Source organism: Cryphonectria parasitica, assembly GCF_011745365.1.
Source record: "Cryphonectria parasitica EP155 unplaced genomic scaffold M406scaffold_1, whole genome shotgun sequence".
Classification (NCBI taxonomy): Eukaryota; Fungi; Ascomycota; class Sordariomycetes; order Diaporthales; family Cryphonectriaceae; genus Cryphonectria; species Cryphonectria parasitica.
Genome location: NW_024468909.1, coordinates 4078296 through 4098898, shown reverse-complemented (window position 1 = coordinate 4098898; position 20603 = coordinate 4078296). Strand labels below are relative to the sequence as shown.

The following is a 20603-nucleotide window of genomic DNA, read 5'->3' as shown; positions in this document are numbered from 1 at the left end:
TCCTTGTGTTTCTCTTCCAATTCTCAACTGCTATGAACAGAATCTTACTACGGTCACCTAGAATCATCAATCGAAACTCTAATCGCCAGCTGGGCCAACACACCCTTTCCCACACCCTTCTTCCCAGCCTCATCAACACCGTTCCCATCAACAACCCTCGTTGGACCCAGACCTTCTCATCCACCAACATGACGGACGCTCCAGCTCTCAAGCGGCGACCGAGTGAGTCCTCTGTGAACCCTCATAACGGACTTCTTACTTGACCCTTACTGACACGACATGACACGACACACAGACAACTCCGCCATCTTGTCAGTTGGGCCCCCTCCCCATCTGAAGCCTGCTTATAATGAGCGCATCTGTTCACCCATCTGATCAATCCATCCATACATGCATCCATCCTACCATCTATCTATCTATACCTACCTTTTTTTTTTTGGGTTCCTTCTTCCTCATGACTTACTCATATTTATCCTCCTACAGCGTCTGTGATCTCCAAGAAAAGTTCCGGCCTGTCATCCATGAGTTCGACAAGGTGTAAGTCACTGATCCCTCATCATTCTCCCAGATTACAAAACCAAAAACCTCACCCGCTCCAAACTCATTAACAAACCCCACCCCTCGCTCTCTCTTCCCCCCGTCCAGCATCCTCACAGCAAACAAAGTCCTCCGCGCCGCCACCGCCCTCAACATCCCAACCTACTTCACCACCCAAAACAAAGCCCGCCTGGGCCCCGTGGTAGCCGACCTCACACCGCACCAAGCCGCCCCCAACTGCCTCGTCCCCGACGCCGACAAGACCCTCTTCAGCATGTGGCTCCCTGAACTCACCACCAAGCTTTCTCCCACTCCCACTCCCACTGCTGGCGACGGCGGCAAAGGAAGTTCACAGCCCGACATCGTCCTGCTCGGCATAGAATCCCACATCTGCATCACCCAGACCGCCCTGGACGCCCTCCGCGCCGGCCACAGGGTCTACGTCCTCGCCGACGGCGTGAGCAGCTGCAACAAGGAAGAGGTGCCCATCGCCCTCGCCAGGCTGCGGGCCGAGGGCGTCACGGTTACCACCAGCGAGAGCTGGTTGTATGAGGTTGTGGGGGATGCAGGGGCCCCCGAGTTCAAGCAGTTGATTGGAATCGTGAAGGACTCTCTAGGGGAGACGCGGAATGCGCTGCAGGCGTTGGTGCCTTTGCCTTCGGGGGGTGCTAAGATCTGAGAGGGGCGAGGAGGGAAGGTAGAACGATGAGGCTGGATGTAGCATTAACGGGTTCCTTCAGACCTTGTCAAAAATGCAAACTTGAGTATGCCATATGAGCATGTCGCACGAGAGAAGACAATCATCAATCATGACAACAACAAAATCTGGAGAAAAATAACATCCACAGGTTTAATACTGTTTTATTGGGATTTTCTGCTTAGTTCTCTCTCTGTCTCTGTCACTCACACTCTCTCTGTGGGACCCAAAAGAAAGAACCCTTCTCAAGGCGTAGGGACCTCTCGGCGCTGGCGCTTGACGGGTTTCGGTCTGCGGGGAAAAAAGGAAAATGAAGCACAACACAGGGATTGTTAGCGCTCGTACATGCGTGCCGCCGAGCGAGGCTGATGGATAGGCTCTCCTCGCGGCACGGTTCGCATGTCAGCAACAACATTAGGTATGGCCATTCAAGCGGCTTATTCATACAAAGCTCTCTCTCTTTCTCTCTCTTTTTCCTCTCCGTCCTCTCTGCTCTCCCTCCCTCTTAGGACGGGCGGCAGCCAGAAGCTAGGCAGTCGTAGCTGGTGTCTTTGGCTTTCCAGCCGTAGTGTCCAGAGCCTTGGCACCGCCGCTTGTGGGTGTCATCCAGGAAAAGGCCGAGGCACCGCCAATGGGATTTGACCGTGTTGCAGGTGTCTTGGTGGCCTTGTTGTCTACCGCAGGCGTTGTCGTCGCTGCCGGCGTCGCTGTTGATCCTGGTGTTGCGCTGCTCACACTGCGCCTCACGTTTTCCCAGCGGACAGCCGGGGGCGGAGTAGCAGAGCCTCCATCGTTGGATTCCAGCATCGAGACTGCGCCCTGGCTCTTCCGTCGAAGCTCACCGCTCGGCCTCGCCGGTGGAGATTGGTCGTACGTCGTTCCAGCCCGAGCAGATGAGGACAAGGACGCCGACTTCTGGGGCTTCAAGATCTTCATGCTGCGTCCTCCACGGCCACCAGCCGGCTGGTACCCGCTCAGGCCGTTCTCTCGCTGGGCAGAATCACTACCAGCGGTGGCGCCCTGCCTCCAGGATCCCCATATTCCAGCGGCAGAGTCGCGCCGCTTCTCCTCAGCCTGTCCGGCGTTCTCCTTGCCAGCAACGCTGCTACTGTCTGTCACGCTCGGGGCCGTGTCTCTCTGCTGTCGATCGCTGCCACTGTCTGAGGGAAGACTGGTGCCGATGCTCTTGCTGGGGTAGCCTGACTGCGTGGTCATGGGAGAGAATGGAGACTGCACATCAGATGTCTCGGGCTCAGACTGCGGGACTCCCGCCACGGCTGGCTCCGACGCTCGCACCGTCGCAGCCTGAGCTCGAGAGTCGCCAGACACGAACTCGGGCGCGTTAGCATTCAGCTTCGGCTTCTCTGGCACTACATTCACAGTCGCGATGTGCTTGTAAGTGGACTCATCCTCGGGCCTTACAAAAGGAACGGAGAGTCTATCACGATCATCTCCATTGCCAAAGAGGGACATCCGGTTCTGCGACAACAGCAGATCGGCACTGTACGCGCGCAAAGTGTCACTGCCAATGAAGATGTGGATTTCCTTCCGGTCCTCGCCTCCATCGGCCTGTTCCGCCCCCGTGACCTCGAAATCGACATTGATGTAAGGAACCTGTTGAGACGAGATGGACCGGGAGTGCGGCTGGGAGACAGTAGCCTCGGCAAAGTAGACGGGCAAGGCAATGCGCATGACTCCATTGTTGTCCCTGTGACATTCGCGCGAGAGACCTAGTTCCTTGAGAAGCGAGTAGTCCACAGTCGACTTCTGGGAGCCACTACAGACAACCGCATACAGGAGCGTGTCGTGGGAGTACTGTGTAGTGAGCCAGCACCGGACAATCGAAGGAAAGGAGCCAAGAAACATCAGCCCTGGAGGCGGTCCAGCAATGTCGATCAGAGATGAGTCGTCTTCGTCGTCTCGCGTACCTAGGAGCAAGTCTAGGCCAAGGCTACTCGTACGACCAGATGCCATGGAGTGGAATGAATGTACAGAGTGGCCTGCCGAACTGTGTCTTCCGTCTGATTTGTGAGAATAGGTCCGTTCCATCAGAGACGGGCCACTCAGACCGCTCGAAGGCCTGGTGGGAGCGAACTCCCCAGACTGACGTCCAGCCTGGCCCCAATTCGAACTGTGAAGGGTTGTCTCGTCAAACCGGACACTGTTGGCCCTGGATGCGGCCCCTCGCCGAGTCGGTTCCTCATCGGCGTCGAGGTGAAGCGAGCCTATGAGGTTCTGGCTCTGTTCATCGTCGAAGTCGTCGAAAACCTGGTTGTTTGGCATCTGTACCGGCCCTGGAACAAGGGTTAGTAATTCTTGGGAGGTGGAGGACGAGGCAGGGACTGCAAGTCAATATCTGGCTTACCATGTTGAGGGGTCCCCCCTAAGGCGCTGGGGAATGGGGACGGATTCCATACAGACTTTATGGCAGCATCCTCTGTCTGTCGTCTCTCGAGTCGCATCAGTCGCTCGGCATGGTTGGCCTGGACGAACTGGACCTGCTTCACTTCCATCTGGACATTGTGGAGGTCTTGGTGGAGAGGCGTGAGACGAGGATCCATGCCAAGGGGGAAGTGATGATCAGAAACAAGGGCTCAGAATAGCTGTCTGGCTGACAGGAGAGACAGAAGGCGAGGGGGGGGGGGAGGGGACTACCAAGTGCGCATACACACACGGCCAGTGTGACTCTCACGAAGGCGAGCGCAGGAGGGGACCAAAGTGTGGACGCGGCTGAACGGCTGCTGAAGTTCACGCTGGGGACTCTATCATGTGGTCTTTGTCTCTGTGGATGCTGCCAGCCTCGAGATCGCCGTGTTTCTGTTTCTTCTCACGGGTCCTGATCTTCGAGTATCAGATCACGAGGTCGCCCACACCCACATCGCACGCAAAAGACCGCACAGGCCTTCCCTGCGATGCCACCTGCCCCTTGCTCAGCTCGTGTTGTCCCGCTTTGTCCCTGTCTGTATGCTTGGACACGTTCACGATTCGAAGGGTGGGAGGGAGGAGGGAGCCGAGATCAGGCAGTGGCTTCGAGGATCGAACGGCACCGAACGAGTGATAGGGGCAAAGATGTTCGAGGACAGATGCGGCCGTTTGTTGGAGGAAGAGGAGAGGGCTCGTAGCAGGATTGCGGAAAGGTTTTTGGTTCTGGTGAAGTGTGGCTGGGCTGCCACGAGGCTGCGTGTGTGCTATTCACGGCAGGGACAAGCTGACAGTCAGCCTTGGCGAATGCTCCTTCAGAATTATGTCCGGACGACCTTGGATGTTTCCAGCAAGACGAAGCTAATCCGAGACGAGAAGAAGCAATTATCAATATCTGGGCGAGAAGGAAGAAGGAAGAGGGAGGGGAAGAGAGAGAGAGGGAGCGGGAGAGAAGGGACAAGAAGTAGAAAGTGGTCTATGAATGACAGGTGACGAAGAGCTTCGTTCGCCTCGAGGAATGTGTGGACTCGGTGACGGGTTTCTAGTGGGCTGGGTTCGGTAACTGCGTCGAAGGACCAGACTGGAATTCCAGGGTCAGGGACAAGGCATCCAGGGAGTAAAAGCAGATGGACGGGTGCGAGTGTCAAATTGTCCAACGAGAGATCAAAATAGTCGAGGATGTGAGGCTTCCGTTTCGTAGTCGGATCTTGTGGACGTTGTTTTGTTGTTGTCCGAGGAGTGAAGAATCGAGGCGAGGCAGCAGCAGCTTGAGCTGGTTTTGGGTGGTGGCCTTGAAGATGCAAGAGGCAAGCGTTGGGCCTAGCTGCTAAGGACCCGTTCGATGACAGTACCAGTATGTAACTTTTACTATGGGATCCCGGCTCAACAGTTAGTGACGACAGCGGGAAGACCAAAAAAAGGTGCTTGTGCATGCAGCAGCGATGCAAGCCGCGTCTTAGGTAATCCGCCCCCTTACTGCGCATCTTTACCAGTACAATTCCTCTTAGCAACCCGGCCACTTCATTGAACGTGTTTACGTATAGAAAAGAGTACTGAGCAAGTATTTATTTCAAGAGCCAACACTAGATTTTCGAGAGGAACATGAGATATATTACTTATCCTGACAAGCCTGTCCTTAGCTGTAGTATAAGTAAAAAGTAGGAAAATAAGAAATTAAAAATAATCTATCCAGATTTCATCTAAAGCCCTCCTTATATGCTGAGCTTCGACTCTCTAAACGATACTTTTGTTTTCTGCCCACTTATTTCTCCATTTATACCCAAAGGCCATCTCTCTCTCTCTCTCTCTCTCTCACACACACACACACACACACACACATCTCACATAATTTATATATTTACCTCTGCCGCTCCTGCATACTCTTTACTCTTCTTCTTTCCTTTCTTTCCTTTTCTCTCTCTCTCCTTTTTATTTCTCCTCCCAGGGCGCCGATTTCCACTCTGCGAAGACATACCCTTCAGGCCCCTCATTGGGAAACCTAGGCTCGATCTCAGCCTCCACGAGGCCCCATAGCACCCTGTAGGCCTCCCCACTCAGGTGCAGGCCGTCCGGGAGCAGCTGCTCCAGGTAGCCCCGCCGCGCTCCCTCCAGCGAGCCCAATGGGGGCTGGCTCACATCCCAGCCGGGCGTGCTTGCCGTGGCCCTATCTATGAGGGCCTTCTGCAGGTCGAGTAGCACCGTTCCCGGGACGGAGGCGGCGACATCCCGCGCAGCCTGCGAGTAGGAGGCGCTGCGGGCGGTCTCGCGGAGCGTGTGGCCGTACTTTGGCGTGTCGAGCTCTGTGGTGCGGATCTCGTCCAGGGGCGGCGGCGTGATCAGCAGGACCTTGGGCTTGTGTGCTGTGATGTTGGGGTGGGTGATGATGCGGTGCAGGTTGGTCTTGTACTGGTCGAGAGGGAGACCCTGGTTCTCGACCTCCTGTGGGAGGGCGGCGTCGTTGGCGCCGAGGAGAACAATCTATAGGTTATTTGTGGCCGTCGGTCAGCTGGGGCGGGCTCGGCAACAAGGGTTTTTTTTTTTTGGTCGAGAGGAGACCCACGAGATACTTGAGCTGCGGGCCACCAGCCGTAGGCTCCGGGAAGATCTGCTCCAAGATCCTCAGCGCCTGCGAGGTGTTGTATCCTGAGAAACCCCTATTGACTACATCGTACCGGCGTAAACAGTCTACAGAGTTGATTATTTTAGTTGTCGTAATGGACAATACTGTGACTACCTATGATAAGAAGGGAATTTAGACAAAACCACCTACGCTTCTGCAGTGTCGCGTAGAAAGAGAAGCCGTCCTGCGTATCCACGCAACCCTCGAAGAGAGAGTCGCCAAAGAGGACGACCTGCGGGTAAGATGCCTAGAGGAGGAGATGTGTAAGCCTACGTCCTCGAACAAAACCACCAACGCCTGGTGTTGTATGTATAAATGTATTTGTATATGAAGCCTGTTTGTCTGTGTGTTTTTGTGTATAATACTCACTGCCATGGCCAATGGTCAAAGAAGAGATCCGGGAAAGCCGAGGAGGAAGCTGAGGTCAAGCGCTAGAAGCTTACAAGAAGAAGAGGAGGATAAACAATGGTTAAAGAAAAGGGTTTTCCGCTTCACAAGACTCAACAGTCGAACTGTGTTCACCTCAACAAGAAGACGATGAGTGTGGAAGATCCTTACTTCAGATGAGCCACGAGAGACACGAAGGGCGGGCGTGACGACACCCGAGAGACGGCGGGCAGGCTTTCAAACTTTATATACTTTTTTTCTCTATCGATCCGGAGCGAGTACAGTATGGAGAGGATATTGCATGAGGAAAGCTGACCCACCCCACTGACGACCAGCGGACGGACCCGGGTCCTTCCTCCTAGGGACAAGCGCTTTTGTTTGCCACGCCTGGTTTTTTGTTTTAAGTTTTGGGGCTTCGCGATATAGGAAAATCAAAACAAAAAATAAAACAAATCAAGGACGATTAGGTCGATAGGCAAATGATGATGTTGATGATGAGGACACAGGGAAAAATCTTCTGTCGGTGAGGGAAGCAAATTGTTTTTCGGCTACTGGCACAGCGCGGGTGAGACCCTCGCCCTTCGCCCGCATGACCTGGCTGCATCCAGTCCAGCCTGTACGCAGCCAAGCGAGACTTGCTTGTGTGCACAGCTACATAGTAGTCACTGCCGAGGTCGGCATATGGCAACCTCAGACATACACATTCACATAGTACTTAGCTCCAGCAGCAGCAGCAGCAGTAGGAGAAGAAGAAGTCGTTATGCTTTGGTTTGAGAGGGAAAGGAAGCATCATGATGAGGTCATGACTTGATGATGTTCGTGCTGAAAGTTGATCCCGTATTTCGACCATTGTATGATGGACCTTCTCGGGAGAGACAAATCTATATGAAGCACAGTCATGCCAGCTTCATCGAGACGTGGGACGAGAACAAGCCTCAAATTTCATGTCCATCACAGCCATTTCTCGTGTGAGGCTCATCAGTGCAGTGCGGTGTGGAGAACAAGTGTGTCTTAAGCGGCCTGCCCTGCCGCCTTACGACTCCACTCATAAGCAGTAGAAGCCGAAAAAAAAAAAAAAAAAAGAAAGGAGGAAGAGAAAAAGCTTAATGAAAAAGTGAATCGGAAAAAGAAAAGAAAGACATAAAAATCAAGACGGCTAGGTGATAGGTGGGCGAGCAGGAACCGATCTCAATCTGCAGACCAGGTAGCTACAGATCTGAGGCGATATCTTCAAAGAAAAGCCCCAAACCCAGCGAGAAGAGGAAGGCTGTCGATCCCTGTTGAGAAGCACGGGCCAGGCATGTGAGGTCGTAAGAAGCTTGGACCACTTCCTTCAACGCGTCTGAATTTCATAAGTCGTCGGTAGGCGAGTTATGAGTGCCTGCCTCACTTTACTTCTTCTCCGTCCTCAGCGCGATCACCTGACCCCGGGACCATTTTCGAGACAATGGCACATCCGAGCACCCTGCTCTTGCCGCTGTTTTCAGCGAGCCCCGCCCAATGGGTTCAGGCAGCCTTCATCCTGACATCGAGTTTCGTACTCGCCATCGCAATTTTACCTGCAACAGAGCGCAAACTCCTTCTCGCCTACGGACCGCGGAGGGCGGCAGCACCCCAGGCCGCAACGAACAGCAGCAGCAGTGGGCAGGGGACGACAGCAGGTGACCAGGCTGGGCAGAAGGAGGGAGAAGAGAAGGGAGACTCTGTCTTTTGCGTCGTAAAAAAGGTTACATCACTGGGCCAGGTTCCTCACTCGTGGTTCTTCACCTATTATGCTTCCTATCTCGTGTGCGCAGGGTTTTGGGCGACGGAGTACTTCCAGCAGGGTGATGGCATTCTACACTTCATAGCCGCTCGACAGGCTGAGGCCGAGACCGCCTCAATGTCATCTACCATGGGTGGATTTCAGGTGGCCGTCGTCTGGTGTTTGATGGTGCTTCAGGCCGGGAGGCGTCTGTACGAGTGCTGGGCCGTCATGAAGCCGTCCAGGTCCACCATGTGGTTCGTCCACTGGATGCTAGGCCTGGGCTTCTACGCGGGCGTCAGCGTGGCCATCTGGGTCGAGGGGTCAGGTATGTCGAGCCTTGGGAACGCCCTTGTTTCGGAGATGCAGCTAAATATCGTGGCAGCCGCCGTCCTACAGAACGATGTCCGCCTCACAGGAGACGGCAACTTGGTGGCAGGTGCCAGCTTGTTCAAGACAGCTGTGGCGTTGCCGCTCTTCTTGTACGGCTGGGTCATGCAGCACCGCTGCCACAAACACCTTGCAGGTCTCAGGAAATATTCACTGCCGGAGCAGGGCTTGTTTCGTTACCTCGTTTGTCCTCATTATGCCTGCGAGTGCCTGATCTACCTCTCATTGGCAGTCGCCGCGGCGCCCGAGGGACAGTGGTGCAACCGGACCCTGCTGTCTGTGGTCGTGTTTGTGGCTGTCAATCTAGGTGTCACCGCCTACGGGACGAGGAATTGGTATGTCGAGAAGTTTGGGCCACAGAAAGTCAAGAGCAGGTGGATCATGATCCCCTTTTTGTTTTGAGGGCGCGCTGGGGGTTGCGCATGTCGAGTGCGCCATTATCGCTTGATGAGGAATTTCCCGAGGTTATTGCCTAGTTTCGAGGTCTTCAGCACGTCACGATATGTGAGACTTGTCCGTGTCGACCGTTGGTTGTGCCCGTCAACAAAGCTATCTGGGTTGCGGAGCAGCCCCCAATTGGCGACCGTCTCAGATGAAAGATCCACGTCTTCTGTAGCATCCGAGATTCCGTGTAAAAGCTCCGTGTATAGGTCGTCGGTCGAGATGAGGAGGCTCCGTGGCTCCTGGAGGATCCTGTAAGCTGGCTCGAGTTGCAGAGCACCATCTTCCTTGCTCTTGTAGATGTTGAGACAAAGACTGGCTCCCAGGCTCACGGTGCAGACAACCGGATAGTATGCTGAGCCGTCCTTATGCGGCATGATGCCTACGCCTGGAGGGTATTCATTGATCAACACATGGTTCGGGCGTTGGTGGGGGCTTGCGGTGAAGAGATGGGAGGGCTCCTCGGCAGACAGCGGGATAGAGAGCAGTCGCGTCACGACGGGGTCGTTCAACCAGGTAGGAAGGGGTTCGTCGAGGAGTCTATCCCGGACGAGATCAGACGGCCACGTCTGGAGTCTCCGGTGCGAGAGCTGTTTCCATCGCGGCTTGGGTGCGCTGGCGATCTGAAATGAGTGTCTGTGAGCAAACCAGCTAGAACACCCCCTCCCCCCCCCCTTCGATCACCCCCACGAGCCCCTGGGACGCCAACACACGTATTGTACGCACGGAGCAGCAGCAGCAGCAAGGCTACGGTGGCAGACGCACCTTATCAAGGATGATCTTCTCCTCGTCTTCACTTATGAAGTCGGGGATATAGTAAGCGGTGGCCGGGAGGCAGTGGATCTTAGCCTGATCGAGAGCGGAGGGCAGTGAGACCTCACTGGGTGGAGTTGCACGGTCCATGACGAGTGGCGGAGGCGCAGGAGAGACGGAGCAACCCGGAATGAAATGTCCTGTACTATGGTACTATGCAGGCAAGCTGGCTGGCTGACTGACAGTGGTGGGTGGGCGACAGAGGAGGAGGTGGAGGTGGATGTACGCAGAGACTCCTTTCTCTCCGTCCTTTGAGGCCGAAGGAGGCAGACCGTGCTTGGCGCCAGCGTTCAGCGGGGGGGTATTGGACCCTGCCAGCGTGTCTAATATGGTCCGTGAAGCAGTGAGACAAGAAGACCAAGAAGGCCTCGTTGCGGCCCCTCTTATCTGGATGCCACGCGACAGTGTCGGGTCGTGTCAGACGCTGCCGAGAGGCTGGCGAGGCGAGGCTGCAAGAAGGCAGCAATATCGATGTCAGCAAATTCTGGAACAGACGAAATGACCAACTTGGAACAGCTGGTAGGCCATGTAACCTCGCAGTAGTCTCGAGCACCAGGTGGGGGTGCGCGGTGGGTGTGAAAGGAGAGCGAGTGCGATTGACCGAAGAACCGATGACCGAAAGCAACGGACCCATTCAGTCAGTCAGGTAGTTTGCAACACTCTGCCAGGACGTGCAGGGCGGTGCGAGCGGAAAGGAGCAAGACGGCTGGCTGTACCATAGGTTGTGGGATCCGCGTCTGGGTTTTTTTTGGGTGTGCAACGCAGAAGACAGATACGCCAGACAAGGCTCGCTGCTGCGGCACCGGAGAGAGACAGAAACTAAACGGCTGTCCTGTCCAGTCCATTTCCAGTTCCATCCAAGTTTACAGCCCGAAAACCCAACAGGACATTACTTTCCCTCATCTCATCTCATGATTTGACGGTCGAGTCAGGCTCAGGTCTCGCAGTGTCGCGTCGAGTAAATACGAGAGAGGCCTCACGCTGGTCGATGCTACAAGACAATCCGTTCTCGTCTCAGGAGCCATGCTTGCTATCTTCCACCGCTTCCGGAATCTCGGATGTTGCAGCTCCTAGGCCTTTCCCCCTTTTCTTTTCCTCTTTCCTTCTGCAGGATCTAGGCAGCGCCGCCCAAAGAAAAGAAACTCTCTCGACCCTCCTTGTGAGAAAACAATTCTGTTTCCCCAGGTGGCGCATGCCTTTCGATAAACTGGTGATCTACAAAAGGCTCTAGCTTTAGCTACGTAGCGCTTGCGCCTCTCCTGCTGCCATTGATGAGACTGAACTGTGACGAGGCAGGGCGAGCCTCACAAAGCGCTAAACAAGAGTCCAGCTTGTCGAGACTCAGTACTTTGGTATTGGTGGGCTTGTCTTTCTCTGTCCGGGATGGAGGGCGCGGGGGGGCCAGGAGAGACGTAGCCTTTTCGCCTGTGACAAACTTTGACACAGTCGTTCAGAAGTTGTCGATGTGAATGGAAGGGAACCGATTCGCGGCCATATGATAAGTACGATGCGTCGCAGAGGTAGATACCTCACAACTCGCCGCCTTATCGGCCATCTGGTCCTCGTCGGTCTCGCAATATCATATTCGCAGGGGCTGTAGATGAAGGCTGAGAGGAGAACTCTCAAGGTGTGTGGTGTTAGCAAAAGCAAAGAGATAAACAGATGAGGCAGGGAAATACATTAGTGCACGGCGGATGCAGGAGAGGTCTCTTCTTCTACAAGGTCCAACGTGCCAACCGGTGCGGTACCGGTACCTCCCAGCTCAAGTATCTGGTATCCGCACTTGAGAGGTAGGCTGGCGGGGACTCGAAACGGCACTTACGGTCGTTGTAGCCTGCCGTATCTCTCCTTTTCTTCAGCCAATCACCGGCAGTGGCGACTGAAGGAGATCGCTCTAGTTGTGCAGGGGATGCGTAGTGGAGGGGGCCTTGCCCGCTTATTTACAGGGATGAGCCAGGATCAGGCTGGAAGACGGGCAGGGGGCGCGACCATGGTGTTGGGCAAGCCGTGTGAGTGAGGCAAGAGAGAACCAAAAAACCGCGAGGGAAAATCTCCATTCCCCCCACCTCCTCCCCCCTGCCCTGCCTTCCCACCTTAACCCACCTGTACCCATCCCAGTTCCGGTCCCCCATCCTGCCCAACCGCCACACCTCACCAACACACCCTGCACTACTGTGTAGAGTCCTGCAGTAAGCCCACTAATGGAGTGACCATCCATGGAGTAGGTACAATGGAGCCAAGGCACCAGGTGCCAGGTGCCTGCTTCCCACAGTGCCATGTACCATAGTACTCTGTTCACTTTCGTTCTTGTCTGTCTTTTCAGTCTGTCCGTGTCTGTCCTGTTCTTGTCTTGTTCAGTCCATCTCAGGTCAGAGCAACCTGGGAAAAAAAGGACTAGTCTTTTTCAAGGTTTCTTGTCTCATGGGGCAATCTGCTGGCCAGCCTGCTTGGCCTTTTTTTCTGTTTCTGTTTTCTGTTTTCTCCTGGTCCTGATTTCATGCCAAAACTTACTACACAGTACGCCTTAGAGACGAACCCAGCCCCGGATTTCCTCTAGTTCTTCTTACCACTCTTCTTCCTCAGTACTAGATCTAGCTCTCTTTCTCTCTTTCTCTAGTCTTTTCATGAGAGTACTCGATCTTCACTCATCCAAGCCCAGGCCTCCACCATACTATACTTTGTTACTGTGTCCTTAGTTCATCGACCATTTCGGTTTACATTTACGCCAGCCTGGCAATCCTCGTCACGGACCGTCCAAGACTTATCTCACTCATCGTTGGCTCGCAAACTGACGGATCGCCTCATCTTCCCATCGATCCAGAACCTATTGACCTCTCCCCTCACCACCCCTTGACGTTGTGCCCCGGCGTAGTGCGTGTGTCAACTCGGGGCTGTGACGATCGTGACATCCATCCGCTGGTGCTCACAATGATGAGTACCTACCGCGTCTCCCGGCTATAAATGATATGGATGCGCAGAATGCTGCCGAGTCCACCTCCACGAAGCCTCCAGCTTCCTCTGCTTCTCCTTCCTCTCGTCCCAGGAAAGGCAGCACCTTCGAGGCCGACCACTCCAGCAGAACCCTCTCGTCTGCACTCCCCTTGAAGAAGTCGTCCACTGCTGCTCCAGTGCGACCTCCATCGCCACATGGCAGGGAGAAGGAGCATCGGCACATCACGACGACGGCGGCCCCTCAGCCCAACGGCGGCCAAGAAGACGACGCTACTGCAGACAACAACTCCGAGGCTGAGACCATTGTTCTCGCTGGCAAGGACGGCTCTCCTGTCAAGTCCCGCAAGATCATCAAGCGGGAGGACAACAGTGACGATGACCGGAAAGGTCGAGGTGTTGACGCCCAGCCGAAACGTCTTAATTTGGGCACCAAGGCCGAATCAAATGGTCCCGTGGACGGAGGGGATGGTGGTGGTGCTCACAGCCACGCGGCGGATGCCGCGAAGAGGAAAAGGCTGATGGATCAACCGCGAAGCAAGGACTCGAGTGCGTTGAGCTCAGCACCTGATTCACCCTTCAACCACCCAAGACGACACTCTGCTGATGGGCATCCAGGGTCGGACTCGGAATCTGTCCACGCCAAGTTCTCTAAACCTTCTAACAAAGAGCGAGATCATGGGGACAAGGACCAGGCTAAAGACCAGGCCAAACACAGGTCTGGAGATCGACTGGTATCGTCACACAAAAGAAAGGCCCCAAGGGCTGATTCTGATGACGAGGCTGAGCACGACAACCACAAGGCTCGCAGGCAGCGCACCTCTGCCTCCATTGACGCGTTCTCCTCGCAACGGCAACAACAACAACAACAACAACAACAACAACAACCACCACCGCATTCACAACAACAACAAAACAAAGAGCGCGACCACGCAAAACCTGCAACCTCGAACAAATCCACCCACGAATCTTCGCATCACCGGTCCACCTCACCACACCCACGAACCCACAGGCGTAGTGCATCCACCCAGATCGTGTCCCAATCCTCAAGCGGACTTAGTCAGAAGAAGAAGCGAATTCCTCCGCCTCTCGCTACCGATTACCTCTCAGATGATTCCTCTGCGGGCGGCAGTCCTCACATTCGCAGCTCGACCGCACGCAGCCTGGCCACGCCCGCAACTGCAGAATCGACCATGTCGTCGGCCAAGAACACCGCACACAAGAAACATGTCGACGCCCACGGCCAAACACAGCTTGCGAAGGCATGTTCCAACGGAAATTACGATCTCGTCAGGAGGCGCCTGCTCGAGCGTCCTCAAGACCTGAACCTCCCGGATTATGCAGGGAACACTCCGCTCCAGATAGCAGCCATCAATGGACACGACGAGATTGTCCAGCTTTTGGTGGATGCGGGCTGCGATATCGATTGTGTGAACCACGACAAGGACACTCCTCTTCTTGACGCTGTTGACAACGGACATCTGGACGTCATCAAGGTTCTCCTAGAGGCTGGGGTGAATCCACGGAAAGCGAACGTCAACGGGCAGGAACCACTGGACCGAGTGGATGATGATCTGGACAACGCTGACGAGATTCGGACCGCGCTCGTGGAGGCGAGGAAGAAGGCGGGCGGCGGTCGTAGGAAAACCTCGGAAGAGCGTCCAGAACACACGGATGCGCGCTCATCACATGGTGCTGATAGCCCGCGGCGGTCACCTGCCGTGCCCGAGCCAGCCTCCAGCTCGCGGCGTGCGGCTAGTTCCCGCTCCCACAAGCTGAGCAACCAGATGTTGTATCTGCACATGAATGACGACAAGACAATGCGAGCAGCTGCCGGCAAAGGAGACATCGAGACTGTGGAACGGTTCCTCCAGGTCAGAGACCGCTTTGACGATCCGGAGTCGATGGTCGCCGCCGCCAGGGGCGGGCACGATACCGTGATGAACCTGCTCTTAGCCATAGGTGGCGCCAACCCAGACCCAACCCCAATCCGAACAGTGTCTGACGACTTCGCAACTCCCATATTGGCTGCCATAGGTCAAGAGAATATCAAGGTCATTAACCTGCTCCTGGCGCAGTCCAACTTCGATCCTACCAAGAGATATCGAGGGGACACGTACTTCGAAATCGCCCGGAAAAGACAAGGCCCGAATTGGAAAGACGAGGAGCAGATCTTGAAGGACGCCTATGACGCATACAGGAAGGCTCACCGGGATCCCTCCAAGAAGTCGCCCAACCGCAAGGACCAGGAAGCGAAACGAAGTGGTCGTCCAGAGGCCAGAGAGGAGACAGCTAAGACCTCAAAACGGAAAGCTATTAGCCCAAGTCGGGAGGCTACGCGGGTCTCTAGCAAGACTAGACCAGGCGAGCGAGAACACAAGGTCACAAACTCACATGCCCCGAAATCCGACGACCTGACTTCTCCCAAACGAGTCCCCGCTAGACCCAAGAGGGACGACCGCGGATTGCCCACCATTGCCATATCTGATGGAGAGACCTCCCCGCCTGCCACCAAGGCCCCTAAAACGAAGCGTCCCGATCCGGACACTGCAGCTCTCTCGTCAGAAGGCGAAGCCAAACCCCGCAAGAGACTAATGTCTGGCCGAGACTTGAAGGAGCAAAGGGAGAAGAATAGGCGTGCTAGCATGGTCTCCAACTCTTCCTCCCTACGGGAGCCTTCCAGCCCGCGGGACGCGCGCCACGACGATCTGCACGAACTTCCGACGGAGAAGTATCATGATAGAGCCAAGGCGCTGAAGAGGGACGAGTCCCGAGATCGGCTTTCTGTCGCTGGCGAACACTCGGCCAAGCGCAGTCGGACGAGCGCCACACCCGACCACGCAGTCTCTGAAAAGGAGGGTGAGCCCGTGAAGAAGAGGCGACTGGACGGCGACAAGAAAGAGCGACCAGTCAAGCCCAGCACTTCGCCCGACCGCAACCGCAAGATGACATCTCGTGATGCTCTCGGGTCCTCTTCGAAGCATGACGACAAGCCCACGCGCAAACAAGGTGACCAGCTCGCCGAGAAGCGAGATCCTGCCAAGCCTCGTCGAGCTGACTCTACATCCCACCATGAGAATCGTCGAGAGACCGGCAAAGCCGTACCGCCAGAGAATAGCATTCACGTCAAGTCCGAGGACTCTGATGTTGTGATGCGCGATGTAGGAGTGACCCAGAGCGAAGAGGGCAAGTCACGCGCTCGGGAGGACGAGAAGAGGCGGCGGACTGAGCTTGAAGCCAAGAGAAAGGAGAAGGAGAAGGAAAGAGAGAAGGAAAGGGAGAGGGAGAAGGAGAAGGAAAAGGAAAGAGAGAGAGAAAGGGAGAAGGAGAAGGAGAAGGAGAAGGAGAAGGAGAAAGAAGCTGAGGAGCGAAAGCGCCGGGAGGAGGAGGAAAAGCGTGAGCTCGAGGCGGCCAAGAAACGTAAGGAAGAGGAACAAGAAGAAGAGAACAAGAGGCGCGCTGAAGAGGAGGCGCGCAAGCATGAAGAGGAAGCCCGCAAGAGACGCGAGGAGGAAGAGGAGGCTCAACAGCGGAAGGAGAAGGAGGAGGAGGAGAAGCGCCAGGCCGCTCGGATCCGCCGGGAGAAGGAGGAAGAGGAGGCGGCGGCACAGCGCAAGAAGGAGGAGGAAGAGGAGCGTGTCCGCAGGGAGCAGGAAGCTGCTGAGGAAGCCCGGCGCAAGCACGAGGAAGAGGAGCGCAGGGAACAGGAAAGACGGGCCCAAGAAGAGCAACGGCTACGCACAATACGTGAAGAACAGGAGAGGAAGCGTCTCGAGACACTTCCTGCCTTTCTGCGCTGGCTGGATTGCAGCCCCAATGCCAAGACCCCGGACATGGCCAGACGATGGTTCGCGCTCCGAGGCGTACGGTTCGACAGCATTCGGCCTGAAACCGAGGGTACTGCAGAAGGTCGTGAGCTGTGGGTTCTGAACACCCAGGTCGCCATGCTCCTCGGGGAGAGTGATATTCAGCTCAGCCGATTTCCCAATTGGGATCGTGTGCCTGCGTCTCTGCCAGCCAAGCACCTGGTGATGAGCTTGGCGGCGCCCAGGCCTGCTCTGGTCGCTCGGGCAGAGTGGGATCTCGGCAGAGAAATTCCTGGCTACTACTACGGAAAAGGGCCAGAGCATTTGACTCGCAACGAGGTGCGCCAGCTTGAGCAAGAGTCCAAGGCTAAGTTCCTTGCGCTGGACTTGTTCTTCGTCAAGGTCTCCGACCTGATGTTCGCCGTCCCCAACTTCCCCCACCTGCGCAATATTGAGATTAAGGTCTCGTTCCACGAAGCCGCCGAGACGATGGAGCAGTACGACAACCTCCAACACCCCAACCGTTACCATCGTGACCCAGATGCAGCGCGCTACATGGGATTCAGCCCCCGCCCAAAGTACTACATCAATGGTCAAATCGTCCGTGAGGGCAAGGTGGATACGTCTTCGGCCAGCTTCAGCCCTTGGCCTGAGGCTCGCGTGCCTCGTAACGGACTCACGGCTATCGCCCCCTCGGATCCAAATTACGTCCGCCTCGCCAAGGAGCAAGGCCTCGAGCACCTGCTCTCAGGTCTGCGCACGCCACCTTTGATTGGTGCCCAGACGTCGCCGGGCCGTATCTTCTCTCAGCGAGCCTTTGGCGATCTCTCGCCTCCCCAGTCTGAGTCTACAGCGACCGCGAACGGCCAGCCGCGATCCTCTACTTCTTCGACTGCCGAGCAAGATAGGCCCCTTATCAGCGACAGCACCAACCCAGCCTTGGGTGAGACTGCCACGAACGGCAATATCTGATGTCGAGTTACCAAAGATTTACCTTCATATATACTGAAACGCCTTGTCTGGCGAATCCAACGGCCGCGGTGCTCACGCCTCGAGCCTTGTCATGTGCCCAAGAAACGGTGGCAAGCAGGTGACGTGCTAGCAAACTGCTTCATGTGCGTTTACAAGCTGCGTCGGGCTCATATCTATCGACTACTCTTGAAAGTCATTGCGCCTGGTGCTCACGTGCTCCCAATCGTCTTATGTCTATACACCCTCCCGGTTGTTAGACACCTGGATTGCGTTGCTGCCCTGGCTGCTTCTAGAATGCAGCCGGCAGGCCACTGATCTCGCCTGCGAGACGACGATCTGCATTGAGCCAACAATCGGGATGTGGCTCATGCGACGGTTCAAGCGCCATCACCATGAATCATCTGTGCTCTGAGTCAGGCTCATCGTCCACCTTGCCCCATACAAAGGGTATAAGAATATCAGGAGGCGGTGCAACCTCGAGTAAATGGCAATGGAAAAGAGAGAAGTGCCAGTGTGTATCAGTCACCCACACCAATTGGCATCTATCACCAAGCAGTTGTAAACAACTCATGCTTTCCAGCATACCCGTAGCATAGCAATTGAAATACAATAAAACAGCAATGTCGGAAAAGGATGGCAGCATATGCACAATTTCATCAATTGAACGAAGCCGGTTCCAGAGTTTCAGTCCATGATGCAACGCTACACAGCACGACCCTTAAACACAAGGTAAGAATATCTCTTTGGTAACGGTAGTCGAGTGCTTCTGCATCCATCAACAGCGGTCTATCATCTATGAATATGTATATGTATATGGATATGCTGCAAGTCTACTACGTATGTGCCTTCGCGTGGATCATCGCCCTATCTTGAACGATCTATCTCGCCCTCCAGGAGCGCTACTCTCTCCTCCGTGGGGTTCCCTCCTCCATCTCCCCAGGCCTCTGCTAAATGGTCCGCCAGAAAGCTCTACTCAGAATGCGGCTTCATCTGCAGATGAACTAACAGCAGTGGCACGATCGATGAGTTTTCGAAAACGCTTCATCGCGCTTGTGATATCCGATTGCTTGAGAGCCTCCACGATCTCGTCTTTGGAGATGCGGTTCTCCAAGCTCGAGGGTGACGGCGTCGGCATCCTCCTGCCCCTTGCGATGTAGGAAGCCTCGATGGCATTGACAAGCTGCAAGTCGAGCATGGTATCCCCCTCGAGGCCCCCAGTGGACGTCGTGAGATCCAGGCCCAGACCGTCGTCCTTGATGCGGCCCAGAAGCTGTGCGCAGCGCCGGAACGCGCCCACAAACAGGTCGTCTTGCCTTTGTGCGCGATGGTAATAATGCCACAACAGGCGCAGGGCGCCTAGCTCGCCCATCAGGCGCACCCGCAGCTCGAAGTCACCAGGTCTCTGCTGCTCGCTGAGGAGGGAAGGCTGCGGCTCCGAGCTGCCTAAGCCCCGGCCTGTCAACATAGTGAAGATCTGCTGGCGGGTTCCTCTCGCACTCCCCTCTCCATATTCGAGAGCAGTCAGGATCGCCTGGCAGGCTTCTGAGCATGTCTTCGCGGCGCCTTCGGTGGGCTGTGCGATGAGATCCATTGACAGGCAGATCTGGATGTACTGAAGGATGCAGGGCAGCAGGCCGAGCAGGGTTGACAGGTGCAGGCCGAGGAGCGTCATGGAGCGGGCGAGTGGCCTGTTGGCGGAAAGACTTCTGATGGTCAAGTTGTTGACGAACCTCAGACAGTCCTCTAACGTCGACTCCCTCTTGGACGTCTGCATGAGTTGCAAGAGGCGGTCATGCACAAGGTGAATAAGGTCGACGCTGTACTCAATGCCGGATGTAGGGTTGTCGATCTGGGAACATAACTTTTCCACAGCCTGAACACTGTGGCAGTTTCCAATTTCTCTTTCGAAAAGGACAGCCCGGTCGTCTGTAGTCTCTTTAGTTCCCAGCGGTGAGTCCTTCAGCGCGGCCAGAGAATGCCTTTGGCGCTGAAGCATGAATGGAATCACGCTACTGGCGCCCAGCTCGAGTATGGCGGTCGGGACTCCATATTCGAGAAGGGCCTGGCGCAACGTCGCGTTGGTGTCGGTCTGCAGAATGTCGTAGACATTAGAGCCGCCGAGGAGGGCAACAGTCATCACGTCAAGATCCGATATGTGCACTCTACGCAGCGCCTTCTCGGGGCTCGTCGTGACACTGTGCAATTTTCCGAGGTCTTTCTTGCTCGCCAACGTCATCTTCCTCGAGAACTCTTCGGCCTCGTCAACGGCGGGATCGTAGCCCCATTGGGAACGCTGCAGCGGGCCATCCTTCTTCTTGTCAAAGGGACGCACGTGAGGGCTGTCCTCCGCATCAAGATCCAGCACCAGATTTGGCAGTTCAAACGTTGGGAATGTCTTCTTTTGGGAACCCCTGCCCTGAGAGACGACGGTGCCGCGCGGACTGTTTTCCAGATAGTACCGCTTCTGTGCATGCCATGGGCCCCCCTCTCTCTGTTGCTGGTGTTGTTGCTGCTGGAGAGCCAGTCTTCTCTGACAGAGGCCCGTGGTGGGCCCTGCGAGCCTTCGCATCTCTCTCCCGCGGGTGTTGCGTGGGTCCTCTAGAACGACGACTCATGAGCAGTGTGGGCCTTGGAGGTTGAGGGAGTCATTCGAGATGCGCATCATCATGAATATGGGAGATGCATTGAGGGTCTGTTGTGAGAGAAAAGGTTCGAGTGAATGAGTTGCAACAGTATGAAAAGAGAGAAGAACCCTTGCATTTGCATGTATGGAAATTTCTCCGGTTGCCAGTTGGAGGTTGCGTGTGACTTGTGGCAGGGGTTCAG

General features: G+C 55.4%; 7 protein-coding genes across 7 annotated transcripts; 3 read left to right on the top strand and 4 right to left on the bottom strand.

Moving 5' to 3' along the window:
- Positions 1 to 188: 188 nt before the first annotated feature.
- Positions 189 to 1216, top strand: M406DRAFT_325975 (Isochorismatase hydrolase; the record flags this gene model as incomplete). The annotated part of the gene is made up of 4 exons (XM_040920035.1): positions 189 to 222; positions 296 to 311; positions 484 to 537; positions 646 to 1216. 4 exons carry the CDS (start codon positions 189 to 191, stop codon positions 1214 to 1216), a joined length of 675 nt encoding a protein of 224 aa, XP_040781495.1.
- Positions 1217 to 1825: 609 nt separating this feature from the next.
- M406DRAFT_227613 (uncharacterized protein) lies at positions 1826 to 3795 on the bottom strand (the record flags this gene model as incomplete). Its single annotated transcript, XM_040915778.1, has 2 exons — positions 1826 to 3528; positions 3600 to 3795. Coding segments are annotated over 2 exons (1899 nt in total), but the record flags the coding sequence as incomplete, so codon positions are not given.
- Positions 3796 to 4171: 376 nt separating this feature from the next.
- M406DRAFT_354489 (uncharacterized protein) lies at positions 4172 to 4866 on the top strand. Its single transcript, XM_040922931.1, has one exon. It carries the CDS (start codon positions 4199 to 4201, stop codon positions 4646 to 4648), a length of 450 nt encoding a protein of 149 aa, XP_040781493.1. The 5' UTR covers positions 4172 to 4198; the 3' UTR covers positions 4649 to 4866.
- Positions 4867 to 5584: 718 nt separating this feature from the next.
- Positions 5585 to 6836, bottom strand: M406DRAFT_285251 (SGNH hydrolase; the record flags this gene model as incomplete). The annotated part of the gene is made up of 4 exons (XM_040918606.1): positions 6645 to 6836; positions 6426 to 6522; positions 6216 to 6340; positions 5585 to 6133 (listed from the first exon to the last, which is right to left on the bottom strand). Exons 1-4 carry the CDS (start codon positions 6648 to 6650, stop codon positions 5585 to 5587), a joined length of 777 nt encoding a protein of 258 aa, XP_040781492.1. The 5' UTR covers positions 6651 to 6836.
- A 2089-nt stretch (positions 6837 to 8925) lies between these two features.
- M406DRAFT_344225 (uncharacterized protein) lies at positions 8926 to 10140 on the bottom strand (the record flags this gene model as incomplete). The annotated part of the gene is made up of 2 exons (XM_040921958.1): positions 8926 to 9860; positions 10003 to 10140. 2 exons carry the CDS (start codon positions 10138 to 10140, stop codon positions 9234 to 9236), a joined length of 765 nt encoding a protein of 254 aa, XP_040781491.1. The 3' UTR covers positions 8926 to 9233.
- A 4052-nt stretch (positions 10141 to 14192) lies between these two features.
- M406DRAFT_34416 (uncharacterized protein) lies at positions 14193 to 14558 on the top strand (the record flags this gene model as incomplete). The annotated part of the gene is made up of 1 exon (XM_040921950.1): positions 14193 to 14558. A coding segment is annotated over one exon (366 nt), but the record flags the coding sequence as incomplete, so codon positions are not given.
- A 5355-nt stretch (positions 14559 to 19913) lies between these two features.
- Positions 19914 to 20485, bottom strand: M406DRAFT_354487 (uncharacterized protein; the record flags this gene model as incomplete). The annotated part of the gene is made up of 1 exon (XM_040922930.1): positions 19914 to 20485. A coding segment is annotated over exon 1 (432 nt), but the record flags the coding sequence as incomplete, so codon positions are not given.
- Between the last annotated feature and the right edge of the window lie 118 nt (positions 20486 to 20603).

Coding starts and splice junctions, on each gene's coding strand:
- M406DRAFT_354489 (XM_040922931.1), top strand. CDS start 4,199: ATGCTTGGACACGTTCACGATTCGAAGGGTGGGAGGGAGGAGGGAGCC.